The sequence below is a fragment of the Drosophila ficusphila genome, unplaced genomic scaffold (assembly GCF_018152265.1).
Source record: "Drosophila ficusphila isolate 14025-0441.05 unplaced genomic scaffold, ASM1815226v1 contig_288, whole genome shotgun sequence".
NCBI lineage: Eukaryota > Metazoa > Arthropoda > Insecta > Diptera > Drosophilidae > Drosophila > Drosophila ficusphila.
In genome coordinates, this window is record NW_025064191.1 from 841,853 (window position 1) to 855,832 (window position 13,980).

Consider the following 13,980-nt stretch of genomic DNA (forward strand, 5'->3'; position numbering starts at 1 on the left):
CCGCAGCTTTTGGACCTGAAGAACGCCGCTATGAGGAAACGGAAAACGGCAGTTGTACTGGAGCATCAAAGCCAGCGGGTTCAGTCGAAGCGAATTTGGCCGATGAAGAAGTCCACTTGCGGGTCGGTTGGCGGACGATAAGCGGGATACATCTCAATTAAACTATGCTAGACGCGCTTATCTAGCCGCTAAGCAGTAATTAACAAAGCAAATTTATTGAGAGCCAACAATAAAGTGAAGCAGATTCCGTTGTGCAAGTAGTGCGTATGTGAGTTTGCCAATTAAAAATCCTGGGGCCATTGGAGATCGCCAAGGCCGAAGTGTTTGGTTTCCGAAACAGTTCGCAACCGATGCTATAATGCGACTTTAATGTCTCGCTCGGCCCACAACAACAGTCGCGTTGTCTCTTCATGTATCGTCAATGGTTTTGCACTGATCTTTTTTGCGAACCTATATTTTATTTACGTACATGTGTCGCTGCTGCCGGCTCAATGCCAAAACCAGTCTTTTACTCAAGTTCGCCAAATGACGGCAACGGATTTTAGGGAATACCGCAGAAGCGCCTCCCTGCCTCTCCCGAAATCACTGGCACGTTGCTGTCATAAAATCCATTCGTCGGGATTAACAATTCGGTATTGAAATGTGTAACTGATTGTTTCGAACCGGGGATCGTCTTGGCCAGCGGAGCACACATGACCTGGTCTATTACGCCTGATTCCAAGCTCTTTTAATTGCGTTTAAGTTTAACAACGGTGTCCGTTATGTGTTATGTGACTCAACTCTACGTGCCAACAAAAAATAGTTTTCGATTCGGGAAACGTGGGATTTGGCTTCCTTAAATGGCTCAAATCTGCCGTTGCAAATATAACGCTCAAAAGAACATTTAGCGATTTCAAAACAAGAATTAATATTCTTTTATTGTCCAAGGTCAATTCACTACCAAAAACAGCAACCTTTATCAGCAGATGAGCATAACTTGGACCTCCAGCAGGGATCGATTATAGCCTCGATGATCTGCGGTTATCACCCAGCGTGTGCCAAAAATAGAGTATGTTCCTATGTTCTTTTCCCCAACCACCCGACGAAGATCGGAACAAAACAAAAGACCAATCTGCCCGAGCTGTTATAATGCCAACTGGTGTGGCGCCGTGCTAATTAATTGGCAAGTCGAGCAATCGAGTTGAACGATTTGAGTCATCGTGACAATAGCCCGTGTTTTCCCTGGGGCCATTGCTTCGTTCAAGAAGTCCACTCATCGTCCGATAATTGTTTTCTTTGGGTAACCAAAGGCGAGATTGAGCCACTGTTCGCACTCGATCAAATTTCGCATTGTTCGGCGCTTTGTTTTGCCTGCCTTCCAATTAGCGAAGTCGCCGAGAGCTCTCGCGTTAACAGAGACCCCTAACAGGGCTCTGCTATGAGTCTGTTATAGCTCTGTTATGTGTCTGCAAGCGCTGAGTTTTTCACATCCAGTTCCCCAGTTCGCATCAAGACGTCGAGGGTTGTGGGTGCTGCTCGGTCGGCAATACAGGTGCACCAATCATTTCACCGGAGTTACGAATGTCAATGTTAATTAAATCGTTAGCTAGCGTGTGATTCTGCCGGTCTCCAAAGCCCCAGGCAGCGTAACCGGTTCCATAAAGTGTTCGCATATTTACACCCACTTCCCAGGGAATTCCCCATAGCCAAAACTTTTTGTCCGCGGCGGGAGTGAGAAATATTGAGAAAGAGCCGCGTTATAAACACTGTGGATGTGAGGATCCCTTGATTTCTCGAGAAACGTTTATGTGGTTACCCACCTTGAGCCACAGACTCTTCCCAGAGCCAATTTGCATAAGCAAACCTGATAAAAAACACACAACTCGAACCGCAATCGAATTTAAAACCGAAATCATGTTTCGTTGACGCTTTTTCAAGGCGTAAACCCCACTAAAAACTCACGGAGGTTTTTGTTTACCCATCTATACCTGGTCAGTGTTTTATTAGCGATATAGCCGTTCGAGCAATGCAAGTGCCAGCCAAGTATCCCACTGATCTATAACCGGAAAGTGAGCGAACTAAAAAACAACAGGAAGAACTCTGTTGATCAGCAGCAGACAACTTAAAGTTGTCCACATTATTCATCGCCTTTTTACCGGAGCTGTGTAAGTTGCATGCCAATAAATACTGGGGGCAGTTCATTGGGCTCTCGCTCTCATAAAAGTAATGGCTATCCCTTGGAAGCATTTAAATTTATATTTTCGATGCCATAGAATTTCCGCGTTCGGAACATTCTCTTTTAAAGACTTTCAGCGACATTTATATATACAATTAATGGGTTCTCAGTATGAAATTAATGATCAATGAATTTTAAATATTTGCTTTAATGGTTTTCCGTTTTTGTATTAAGTGGTTTTTCATTTAAAAAACAAAAAAAAAGGAATTGGAACTAGATGATGGTTGAATTACTATTGATAACTTCACTTGACAAAGTAGATATTGTCTGACACAGTGAATAGGTTATGCATCTGTGGGAAAAGTGGCCCATAAACGATAAAAAGGTAATTAGTAATTACTAATTACATATGTGGAAATTCCAGATTAGAGAATCAGTGCTGAAAACCTATCATTTCACGACAAACACTGCCTGTCGACTGTTCTGTTTAGCCAACTGTTTCCCTTCGCTGCAACTTTATTGAGTCACTGACAAAATTGGTTATTATAGCGAAATGGCGATCCACCCCAAAGGCCGCGCCTTGGCATCCAATCAGAAATAAGACCTGAGCAGTTTCTTTCGCTTCAGAATTCGAATTTGTTAAATGTTGTTTACACTTTCGCACATTTGGCTGGGGATTGTTGTTGAAACATCTCGGGAATATTGTTTATTGTTTGCTTTGAGGTCTGTTTATTTCGCATCAGTTTTTCCTACCTTCTGAGTATTAAATTAAAGCATATAATACGTCCCCTGAGAACGAAATAAACATATTAAAGTACTAGACTAGACGTTTTATTTGGATAAAAAATGCATTACATGTTTGGTTTGACTAGTTAACTTTAATGTGGGCAGCCTTTAAAGTTAGTTAGTCCCTTGCACTATCACGCACAAGAGGGGTTCGCCCATTTATTTTCATGATATGCCAAGTGCATTTACCAATTAATTAGCGAAATGCTTCTGTAGTCACCAGTCTGCTGCTTTCTTGGGGCCCGTGTCCTATCTCCCGTGTAATTAAGACTGAGTAGTATATCTCGACTTCACAAGGGATCCTAGCTGACGCAATAAAATTAATCTCCAGGAGTTCTAACACCCCATAAACTAGCACAACTACTTTCGAAAATAAACAATATGAAATGAGCAACTTGTATCAGGGATTTCTCTTTCCAAATGAGATGTAAGAGGGGAAACCCATGACTGTTAATGGAGTCAATAAATTAGTTGATTCTTTTTGAAAAGCTTCATCAGTTCTAACTGGTTGGCTCTTTCGTAAAGTGGCGTTAAAATAGGCTTATAAAACACAAACACAAATAGAGGCTCTGCGCTCTTTATTGCGAAACAATTGATTTCCCAAGTACTTAACTGGAATTCTTAGCTGGAATTTGCACAAGCCTTCATCAAGGCTAATGAGGGCGGGTCCATGTTGACGGCCATTTATCTTCCCGGGTCTCGAGTTCCCGAATGGGATCTGTTGACTGTCCGGCCTCCGCCCCCCCGAAAAAAGTGGAAAAGTGGGGTGTCAGAGGAATAATATTTGGCAAACTTGCCACCCGCCCACTCTAATGGCAATCAATTGATAGAACCGCCCGCCTTTGTTTACAATCCGCAGACAGCGGACAGCGGAGGCATCAGCATCGGGGATCTAAAAATACTCCAGTTGGAATTTTCTCTCGAAACACACAGCAAACCCGTCAATGGGTTGCCCATTAAAAACTGTTTTGCCGAGTGTTCGAGGTGTTTGCGGGCAAAACGAAGAACACCGGACCCTGCAATCGCTGCTTATCTGCCCAGAACCCAGAACCCACCGCAGCTCACCACAGTCAAGCTCCGGTGTGGTGACTAGCAACCTGGCCTCTTCGGGGGCAGTGTCCCCTGTCTTCGGCGGTTAGTTTCCCTTGCGATACGGACAGAAAACCGCGCGGCCCTTGGCAAGATAATAAACGAATAAATTGGGGCGATTTAAGTGTTTTGTGGCATACGTGATAAACACCAAAAGTGGTTGAAATCATCAGCGAAAAACCGAGAAAACAGACAGTTCGTTTAAAAGCTGAGCGCGGATAAAAAATATAATATACTGATTATTATTTATGTGAGTTGGGTTTACTTGAATTTAAATTCGCTTCCGTGTAACCCGAAGCGAACATTTGAGGATTGGCCTGCAGTGTTTGTTTTGTTTGGTCATTGTCTATATTAATATGTGAATAGTGTCGCCGTTCGCGTAAATTGCGCATACGCCTTGTGACACCCGCGTCGAATATCTGCTATCTGCGCTGGGTTTTATGCCCCCAGTTTGGGCCAGTGTAATGGGATTTTAATTCGGCAGGGCTTAGTGCCAATAGATGACTCAGGGCGCCCATTGCTCACCGGCATCCTGACCATGGACAATCCCCAAACTGTCATAATCAGCCAGATAATAACCGAGTCAAAGACAAGTAACCTAAGGAGTCGAATTGCCGAGCATCTGTAAGTAATAGCCACCATCAACCGCCTTCCACATTTCGCTGGAACTGGGGACTCGATAAGTTGCCACTCGTGGAACATTCTACATATATAAATAAACAAGAAAGTCATATTCCTTTGTCAGACACTAGCAGGCGGCGTTGGCCAATTGACTTTATCTTATCGGCAACCGGCCACAAATAAGACATTTTATACGAGTGAGCTGCGAAAACATATCAACGGTTCCCGATTCCGATTCAAATTTGAACTCGTCAACGCGGTTGTAAAGCAAAGTTGGTTTAAAAATGCTATTCTCTCGATGATCTGTCGTATGACTCCCCAGTGGGTGTTTAAAATGGAGTTTCTGTTTATTAGGGTTGGTTCTCGATCCCTACTTTGAATTCCCACTCGATTATTCTAATCAATTACGAAATTTAATCCCCGATCAGAATGTGCACTTAAGTTACGAAGAAAATCGTTTCGAAATCGAATCAAAATTTCTAGCCTAAATAATTGTTTGGCCAATCAAAATATAAATACACAAAAACTTTAAGAAGCAAAAAAGAGATTTGGAAAAATATTGCTTTTAACAAATCGCAGCTGAGTGACTTTGGCACACTTGAGGGGGGCGGCGAGTGTTTCCTAAAACAAATATATCGAATCGGAAAAGATCGCTGGTCATAATTCAATTTTATGGCCAATTGTTTTCTCGATTTTAATGTTCCACATGTTTTGATTATTTCTCAAACATCCGCAGTGCGCTGCACTCCACATGTGAGGAGATATATACGATTGAAAGCGTTCTAGTGAAATTAGCCAAACGCGCTCAACGATTAATTATGCTAATTTCTGCCGCGAGATAAGTGCTCTCACTCCCGCTGCCAGTATCCATTTTCCCCATTAGCCAACTAAACTATATGGAGTTTAATGTGTTTGCCCTCCGCCCGCCACCCAATAAATTCCCGTGAATTCATGCTAATTTCGCGGCCCACGCGCCTCCCACCACCCACTGGCCACCACCCACCTCCTCCTGATTCCTCCTCTTTCGCCGAGGGCAAACAATCAGCGGATCAATGAATTAGGTCCCACTGGCTAATGATGCACGATAAGATAGCGAAAGGTACGAAAGGTCCCTCCCTTTCGCATCGGTAATGAATTTATGGACTGGCTCGTTAGCAGATTGGAGGACTGGAGAGTTGGGGGAGCGGGGTGCCGAGTGGGATGTCACCGCTATTGACAGACGACGGCAGTTACTATCAATTTAACACGAATCCATAAATGTTTGTTCCGTCCGCACTCCCTGCGTGGCTGACCTTATGATTGATGCCCCGGGGAGACCTTTCTCCCCACGGGACTCGGGTCGGTTGCTAATTGCTTTTCCCCGTGCCCTTCGAGTCCTTCGAACAACCTGTTGTCTGCGCGGGTGATTCACTAATTGTCCCCGCTGATGAGTCCCCAATGTAGCTCCATTGCCCAAATTAGTGGCCCCGCTTAGCTAACCAATGTTCGACTAGCCACTCGTTAAAGGAAAATTGTCATACCGTTTTTACTGCTCATTACTGATCTAATTCACTAACACTCTAATTCAATACCCTACTCTAGTCAATTGAATAATTAAACCTACACCTACACTAATTTCAGAACTTAATTTCCTCCCATAGAAAGGTAAATACTAGTGAGGTCAATATCATTACAATGTTAGTAAATAAGCATATCTTTGCAGTACAATTAGTAACCCAAATAAACTGTTTTATCCGCAGAACCTTCATTATGCCGAAGAAAATCCAGCAACGGGGCGGACCCCTCTACTGCGGGGTCACCCTGCTGGGGGTCCTCTGCCTGGTTGTGTTCCGCCTTATCCCGGGGCTTCCCTTCGGGGCTTACGTCATGGCCGAGAGGGACCACTACCACACGATCGACGACCCGAACGTTCCCTGCAACTTCTACGACACGGTCAACCTGACGGGCCACACGGTCTTCTCCAACGGGAGCTACGACTACTACGGCACGATCATCCCCAGGAACCTGGTCGGGGTGTACGACTACGTGCACAAGTCGCTCACGGAGCGCATCGAGGTGCCGGAGCACGTGAGGGGCTGTGTCTGCAAGCTGAAGCCCTGCATCAACATCTGCTGCCCCTGGCGACAGCTCTTCAACGCCGAGAAGGGCGAGTGCATGGTGGAGCCCAGGGACAACCGCACCTGGCCGGACCCGCCCATGATAAACGTGACGTTCGCCAACGAGACGATCGAGCCGGTCAACATCTTCCACCACTTCGCGATCCAGAGCTTCCGACCCTGCCCCAAGATGTTCTCCCTGCAGCCGCAGCTGTTCAACTTCGACGACTACCGCATCTTCGGGAACGGGTCGATGCTCCGCCTGGACGACGAGCTGCTCATCAGGAAGAACGAGTTCTGCATGGTGCCGACCTTCGTGAACGAGACGGACATGGTCTACAGCCTGAACCCGGCCAACTGCGACATGTCGGACGACAACAACACCGTGAAGATCATCAACGCGTACGGTAAGTTGACTTACATCTGATTGACCTACAATCTGACTTGCATTTCTACCCGGCAGCCATGCTCTTCTCCATCCCCTTCATGATGCTGACCATCGCCGTGTACCTGCTGATCCCCGAGCTGAGGAACCAGCACGGCAAGAGCCTGGTCTGCTACTTGGTGGGCCTCTCCGTCGGCTACAGTCTGATGTGCTACATCCAGCTCAACGTCCACATCGACGCCTCGGGGCTGAAGTGCAAGATGTTCGGGTACACGATCTACTTCTTCTTCATGTCCGCCTACTTCTGGCTCAGCGTGATCAGCTTCGACCTGTGGCACAACTTCCGCGGGACGAGGGGCATCAACCGGTTCCAGGAGAAGAAGCGCTTCCTGATCTACTCGCTGTACTCCTGGGGCATGGCCGTCGTCTTCCTGGCCTTCACCGTCTGCGCCCAGGAGTTCTTCGACTGGCCCAAATCCCTGAGGCCGGGCATCGGGGACGGCACGTACTGCTGGCTGGACATGTCCACGTGGTCGGCAATGATCTACTTCTACGGGCCCATCATGGTGATCGTCGTGGCCAACACGGTCATGTTCATCATGACGGCGATCAAGATCCACGGCGTGCAGCGGGAGATGGCCAGGATCATCGCGAGCGAGAACAGCACCAAGAACCTGCGCACCGAGAAGGACAAGTGAGTGCCCAGTCTGCCCAGTTCCCCATCCAACTCGCCCTAAGGAGAGTCCGTCGTGTTCTGTCCTCCCTCAGGTTCGGCCTCTTCCTGCGCCTCTTCCTGATCATGGGGGTCACTTGGAGCTCGGAGCTGCTCTCCTACTTCGTCGGCGCCGACAAGAACTGGTCGAAGCTCTTCTACATCTCGGACCTGGCCAACGCCATGCAGGGCTTCCTCATCTTCATGCTGTTCGTTATGAAGAAGAAGGTCAAGCACTTGATCACAAACAGGTAAGCGTCGGTCCCCAATCATTCGGTGTCTAGTTTTGTCCCGTCCCGTCGGGGGTTTCCCTCATCCCACTCATTCGATCCGACCGTGTGTTGTGTCCCTCACTCTGACCACCCCCGAATCTTTTGACCCGACCTTTCCCAGAACGATTCGGGTGCGCAGTCTGCGGCAGACCGAGAGCGTTACGATGGGGCAGAGCTCGATCTCGATGCGGCAGCGCTTCATGGAGGCCTCCAACCAGATCCGCAAGCTGGTGGTCATCCGCAACGCCTTCGCCAACGGGTCCACCAGCGGTGTTCACTCGCACGAAGTCTGAAGCTCGAACTGACTCCGTCGATAGCAGTAAGCAGGTGCCATTCTGCTCGGTTGTTGTGGCCTTTGACTAACCCCTGATCGTCAATGTGATTTCCGGGCTATGCTCTTCGAACGCTTGCCTTAAATATGTAGCTTTCAAACAGAACGTGTTACCACTTTCAAAACCAATAGGCATTTCAGCAACTCACCACACCCTTTTTTAGCCAGCTGAGGAATACTGACTTTTTTCAGCCCTTGATTATATTTGCCTTTATGTTGTACTTATCTCGTTGTCAGACCGCTTTCGAAATTGCTTATTCGCAAGCTCAACAGCTCTAAACCCAACACTGACATCCAACAACCCGAATCTCCAGCCGCCTAGAGCTGTGTCCCAGTTCAGGCTGCGGCTGACCAAAATCCGTCCATAAGCATCGCGTATCCGTAGCTACTAAACAGTAATCCCATGACTAAGTGCCCTGATCTAAACACCAACTTATGTTTGCATCTATAATGTGTGTCCATCTGTGCATGTGTCCCAACATCATTGTGATCAACGATCGTTGTCCATCGAAGACTGCTGGAGAAAAAGCGCTCTAGCGGCTTGAACTCGACCACCACCTCGACTTCCATCACCTCCGACTCAAGCGGAACGCCGAGAAAGCTTCCCCTCAAGGCTGTGGACAGGATCGGTTCGCTTGCCAGTCCAATGCCGGGGTTAGCCATCTAATCGAACCGGTCACAGGTAATCCCCGCGCGTAGAAGTAGCCATCTCTCTTACTGAGAGTGTAGCTAACCCCAGTTGACTACCACGATGAGATAATCCGACTAACCCCTAACCCTCAACCTCTCAAGTCCTAACTGTAGAAACATCTTACAATTGTGTCTCGGTGAAGGTGTTCTGTTGTGATCCTATCTGATCTGCTCGATTGCTCTGTGTTTTCGCTTTTCGCTAACCAAAACCAAGCACTCAACCGAACCAATTCTAATCAGATTTACCGCCATTGTCTATTCCACGCTGCCCACGCAATGGACGTCATAACAACTCGACGAACCACATAATGGAATTACCACCGCCGCAGATGCTCGAGTGTGCGCGACGGCAGCAACCAACGTCAGAGCCAGTACTCCACCAAAACCACGTCGAGCAGCGTGGCCAACCTGTCGCTGCACGAGAAGCCGTCGGTGGAGAAGCCGCTGGTGATCAGCTCGAGTGTGGACCCGCCGAGAACCACCATCTTTCGCTGAGCACCTCCAGTCGCCTTGGGCCGAGCATCGAATAGTCTATAGTCTGGGATGTCTCCAGGAAAGGGAGATTGATGTTTCAACAAAGGATTCTTTGGTGCAATTGAAGGATTGACTAGGATTGCCCAAAGAATATCCTAAGCTATTTATGTTCTTTGTCATAACGTCAATATCACCCTGATTTCGGGAATGTCTTACAGATGGCGTAGAAGCAGCCATATATGGATAGTACTTTATGAAAGACACTACTATAGGAGGAAGTCCCTATCCACAAAACCCCAAAAACCACCCTCGCCCCTCTCTCTCTCTTTTTAAATGTCACGCGACCACGAACAACCTGATTAGTTTTATAAGTACGCTGTGCAGCTCCATATCTTGCATTTATGTCTATAAATATTATATCACCTGCTAAGAGAGATCAAATTTTGAACTTCTTCGCTAATTTAAGTCATTCGGCAACCATCAGCATATACGTAAAATACAGGTGTGCCTTGATAAAACTTAGAATACCATTTTGTTATTTGTACCACTCTATTCGCCTATGCGTACCACTTTCCATATCTGTATTTGCATTATCTAAACTAATGTTACAGAATAAACGAGAGTTATACTTGTATTTCAAGCTTAATAAAGCCAAAGATAAGTGAAAGCCTGTGTTTTGCTGACCGGATCCTTGTGGCATATAGTATAAAATAATAGTTAACAATTACCCACAGAAAAAAGTTAGACGATTCATGTTTACTTTTTCCATTCACTATGCTATAAAGATCGTAAAGATTGCTATAAAGATCGTAGACGATATTCAGCAAAGACACACTCCTCAAAATAGATCTACTGCCTAGCTAAGACACGCACCGAGTTGAGTTTCTTCAGAGTATTTGAAAAGCGAAACCGTTTAGATCACTTAGTTTCGAATAACGAAATTTTCCTTAAAGGGTTTAAAATTAAAAGCACATTGGGAACCCGGAATATCTTAAAGATATGTGCATATTGTGTAATTTGTTTCACAAATACCTAAATTCGGCTAGAATAGCTCATACCACACCACTGCTGGCTGTCAAAAATGGATTTTGAACGGAACAGTCGCGCTGGCTAAGATTCCGCGGCCATTTCTGGAAGGGGGATGGGACGGTGGGGCGGAGGGGTATGGCGGTGACTGGTCCCCATCGCTGTTTCGCCGGCTGCTTGTGGTCGCGTCTGGTTTTGGGGCTGGCTAATCAGTTAGTCTGTTTTTTATTCTTGCCCAGCATGGAGCTGCGTTGCGGTTGCCGGTTTGTCGCTTAAAGAGAGGAAAGATTAACTGGGAGAGTCTCTCCATCGGTCTTTTATGTTTATGGTTGTTCTTTTTGGTGTTGCCATTGCCGCTGCCGTTGTCGTTGTCGTTGTCGCAATCACAGCCGTTTTTAGACCCGCGCCAGCGTCGCTGTCAATTTTGGGCTTCGATTGTTGTTGGATTGGCTTTGTGACTCGACGAGTGTGCGTGCATGGCCCAAAGCGACGGCGATCGCATCGCTTCACATATTTGTTTACTTAATTATCGAGCTGCTCAGCCTGTGACGTCAGGTAAAGCAACACATAACCCGAACTGAGCGCGGTTAACTTGGCCATGGTTTCTCTGTGGATCATCCCACTGGCCCTTTGCGGGTTCTTTGCGGGCGCCCAATCCCTGGAGATCGCCAGTGTGGAGCACCCGTGCGCCTACGCGGACACGGTCAACATCACGGACGGGCTCCGGATGAAGGACGGCTCGTACTCGTTTGCCGGAGTGGTGGTTCCCCCGCACCTGATGGCGGAGTACTCCTTCAAGGTGATCGACGGCGTCGAGTACCGGGCGAAGAAGCACCTCCGCGGCTGTGTCTGCCTGCTGAAGCCCTGCATCAGCTTCTGCTGTCCGACCGATCTCGTATTCGACGCCAAGAACTGGAACTGTTCGATGCCCCACCAGGTGCGGCAGTCCACCCACGTGGAGCTGACCTACGGCAATCGGTCGGTGGAGCAGGTGCGGATCGTCGATCGGTTCGTGGTGCGCACCGAGCTCGGGTGCCGGAACAAGTTCGTCGACAAGAAGCACGAGAACTTCTGGCAGTGGGACCTCTTCGAGAACGGATCGCTCCAGAGGGACAATCGCCTGTGGACCACGGACGAGTACTGTTTCAGCCCCCTGGAGCACAAGGCGGAGCAGTGGGAGCTCACTCCACTCAGCTGCGAACGCTTCCAAACTGGCTACCGGGTGTGGATCTACGCCATTTGTAAGTGGAGTCTTGGAAGCTATTTGCTTATATATATTATTTTCTACCTTGCCTTTAATTTTCAGGCAGTATTATAGCCATCATCATCAACATCTTCATACTTTCCCTCCTTGGTTCTGTGAGAGATGCCAGGAAAAGCCACTACGGCCAGCTGATCATATACTACCTGCTCTCCCTGATCGTGGGCTACTCCCTGTTGGTGTATTTGGCTTTGAAGAATCCCTTAAAGTTATCGCACACAGCTTGCAGGAACATAGGTACGCTGTAGTATTTATATATATCCTATTTACTTAACTAAAGCTCTATTCTTGGCAGGGTTTCTGGCCTACTTCTGCATAATGCTCTCCTTTGTCTTTCTGGCCATCTGCAGTTTTGACTTCCTGCTCAAGTTCAGGCGAAAGGCTGTTAGGAACTGGGTGCGACGGTTGTCCTACGCTTTGGCAGTCCTCGCGGTTATTGGTCTCCGATTTCTGGTGTCCTTTGCCCAGGACTCCAAGTTGCCCAAGCACTACAAGCCGGGAATGGGCGAGGACTATTGCTGGTTCGACGGTAAGTTAAGGAGTATATAATTTGATAAGGCTCTAGACCACTAGTACTTTCAGTTCGCACTTGGGGCATTTTGATCTACTACTACGGACCCATCACACTACTGCTGCTTTTCAGCATTGTTTGCTGCCTGAAGGCCTACTTTTCCATCTACGAGCTGCCACCGGATACTCAGTACATATTGGGTACCCAGCTAAGGATCGTTAAGACCCAGTAGGCACCTCGAATGCGCCTTTAGAAGAGCAACGAGTTAACCCTGCCTTTTATTGCAGTTTCTACGCCTTCAGTGCCTACATAGTGGGCGTGTTTGCTGTCTGGATTCGCGAGATTGTGGTTTATATTATGGCCAGGGTGAGAGAGCACTTCTTCATCATCGACTTCTGGAGTGGAATTTGCATCCTGGGTTTGGCCATAGCTGGTTTTATTCTGCTGCTCGGAAAGAACCTGCACGTGAAAACCTGGTGGGCCATCAATGTGTAAGTTTTGACTTCCGAATAGAAAGGTGCATGAGTGAAAACGCCTAAACTTTCCACAGGGAATCAAGTCAAACGGATCTTAGTGTCATTAATGCCCGCGTCTACAAGTTCGACGAGAAAGGCGATCTGAAATCATCAGGTAGGTGCAAAGGATTATGCTCTATTTGTCCCTCTCCTAACTTCACTTACTTTACAGACTCTCCCTACAAGCCCACAGTGACGTCACTCTAATGGTAACTCACAAGATCACTCATCTGTGAACTCTGGTATTGACTAAGCTTATGACTCATTAAGTCTGTCGCTCACATATAAATGTATATACAATAAGTGCTTCAGTGGGATAGACCTGTGAAAATGGTTGACAAACACAACTGATGTACACTAATATTATAAGAAAACTATAAACAGCCTCGATTTCTTATCCCTGGTATTTTATTTTGCCAAATTATCAGTGTCATCCATACAAATAATATCAGCTTCTCTGATCTTTTAGCTCTCTATCCCTCAAATGCTTGCGCTATTATAGCAAATAAACTCCCGATTCAATGGGTTTTGCCAGCACCTTTGTCCCCACAAACCATTCCCTTATGAATAATTTGCACAGAGGCAGAGCTCGAGGCGAACCCACCGAAGGGGTTCCCAGTTAACGGCTAAATCGTAAACAATTCCTCGAACGTCCACCGACGAGGGTCGCTTGATTCGATGACGTGCTCCGAGGCTCTTGGACAGAATGAAAACGGCTGGTGATGGGTGATGGGTGGGTCGGCTGGATTAGCCGCCAGCTAAGTGGCACGCAACAAATGTTCCGTTAATGACGCAATTGGCATTGCTCGAAACGCCTTTATCCCTATCTACCTATCGGTTCTAATATCCGTATCGCCGCCATATCTATGCCTTCGTCTACGGAGTGTCCGGCCGTTTTTTGCGGGAATAGTTCTCTTGGTTTCGTGTTATTTCTCCAAAGTAGTGAAGCCAAGACGAATAGCTCAGACTCTATGAAATCTTCCTTAATAACTACTTGATTTATTTATGTTTTTTACTATTTCTAAATGGAGTTGAGACAAATCTAGGAGGTCCTTA

The 13,980-nt window shown here is 47.1% G+C and overlaps 2 protein-coding genes and 1 long non-coding RNA gene across 10 annotated transcripts in view; 2 read left to right on the forward strand and 1 right to left on the reverse strand.

The window, feature by feature from the left end:
- The window catches only part of LOC108099002, a 259,141-nt gene that overhangs the window by 88,733 nt on the left and 156,428 nt on the right, over nt 1-13,980 (reverse strand). The window lies entirely within an intron of this gene.
- LOC108098990 (G-protein coupled receptor Mth2) lies at nt 59-10,278 on the forward strand. 7 transcript variants are annotated; one of them, XM_017202218.2, is made up of 5 exons: nt 59-268; nt 6,391-7,154; nt 7,211-7,826; nt 7,901-8,095; nt 9,467-10,278. In XM_017202218.2, the coding sequence occupies exons 2-5, from the start codon at nt 6,401-6,403 to the stop codon at nt 9,630-9,632; spliced, it is 1,731 nt and encodes a 576-aa protein (XP_017057707.1). In that variant the 5' UTR covers nt 59-268; nt 6,391-6,400; the 3' UTR covers nt 9,633-10,278. The 7 variants fall into 7 exon arrangements, with proteins under 7 accessions (XP_017057707.1, XP_017057705.1, XP_017057702.1 ...); XM_017202216.2 differs by lacking the exon at nt 59-268 and adding an exon at nt 1,468-2,144; XM_017202213.1 differs by lacking the exon at nt 59-268 and adding an exon at nt 4,078-4,654.
- LOC108098992 (probable G-protein coupled receptor Mth-like 9) lies at nt 10,851-13,321 on the forward strand. Its single transcript, XM_017202224.1, has 7 exons — nt 10,851-11,878; nt 11,944-12,135; nt 12,194-12,427; nt 12,481-12,637; nt 12,697-12,900; nt 12,960-13,039; nt 13,097-13,321. Exons 1-7 carry the CDS (start codon nt 11,236-11,238, stop codon nt 13,129-13,131), a joined length of 1,545 nt encoding a protein of 514 aa, XP_017057713.1. The 5' UTR covers nt 10,851-11,235; the 3' UTR covers nt 13,132-13,321.

Excerpts from the sequence above, each read along its gene's own strand:
- LOC108098990 (XM_017202213.1), top strand. The coding sequence starts at position 4,569 with ATGGACAATCCCCAAACTGTCATAATCAGCCAGATAATAACCGAGTCA. Across the intron at positions 7,155-7,210 it reads GAAGATCATCAACGCGTACG|CCATGCTCTTCTCCATCCCC; the intron begins GTAAGTTGACTT and ends TCTACCCGGCAG. Across the intron at positions 7,827-7,900 it reads CTGCGCACCGAGAAGGACAA|GTTCGGCCTCTTCCTGCGCC; the intron begins GTGAGTGCCCAG and ends GTCCTCCCTCAG.
- LOC108098992 (XM_017202224.1), top strand. The coding sequence starts at position 11,236 with ATGGTTTCTCTGTGGATCATCCCACTGGCCCTTTGCGGGTTCTTTGCG. Across the intron at positions 11,879-11,943 it reads GGTGTGGATCTACGCCATTT|GCAGTATTATAGCCATCATC; the intron begins GTAAGTGGAGTC and ends TTTAATTTTCAG. Across the intron at positions 12,136-12,193 it reads CACAGCTTGCAGGAACATAG|GGTTTCTGGCCTACTTCTGC; the intron begins GTACGCTGTAGT and ends TATTCTTGGCAG.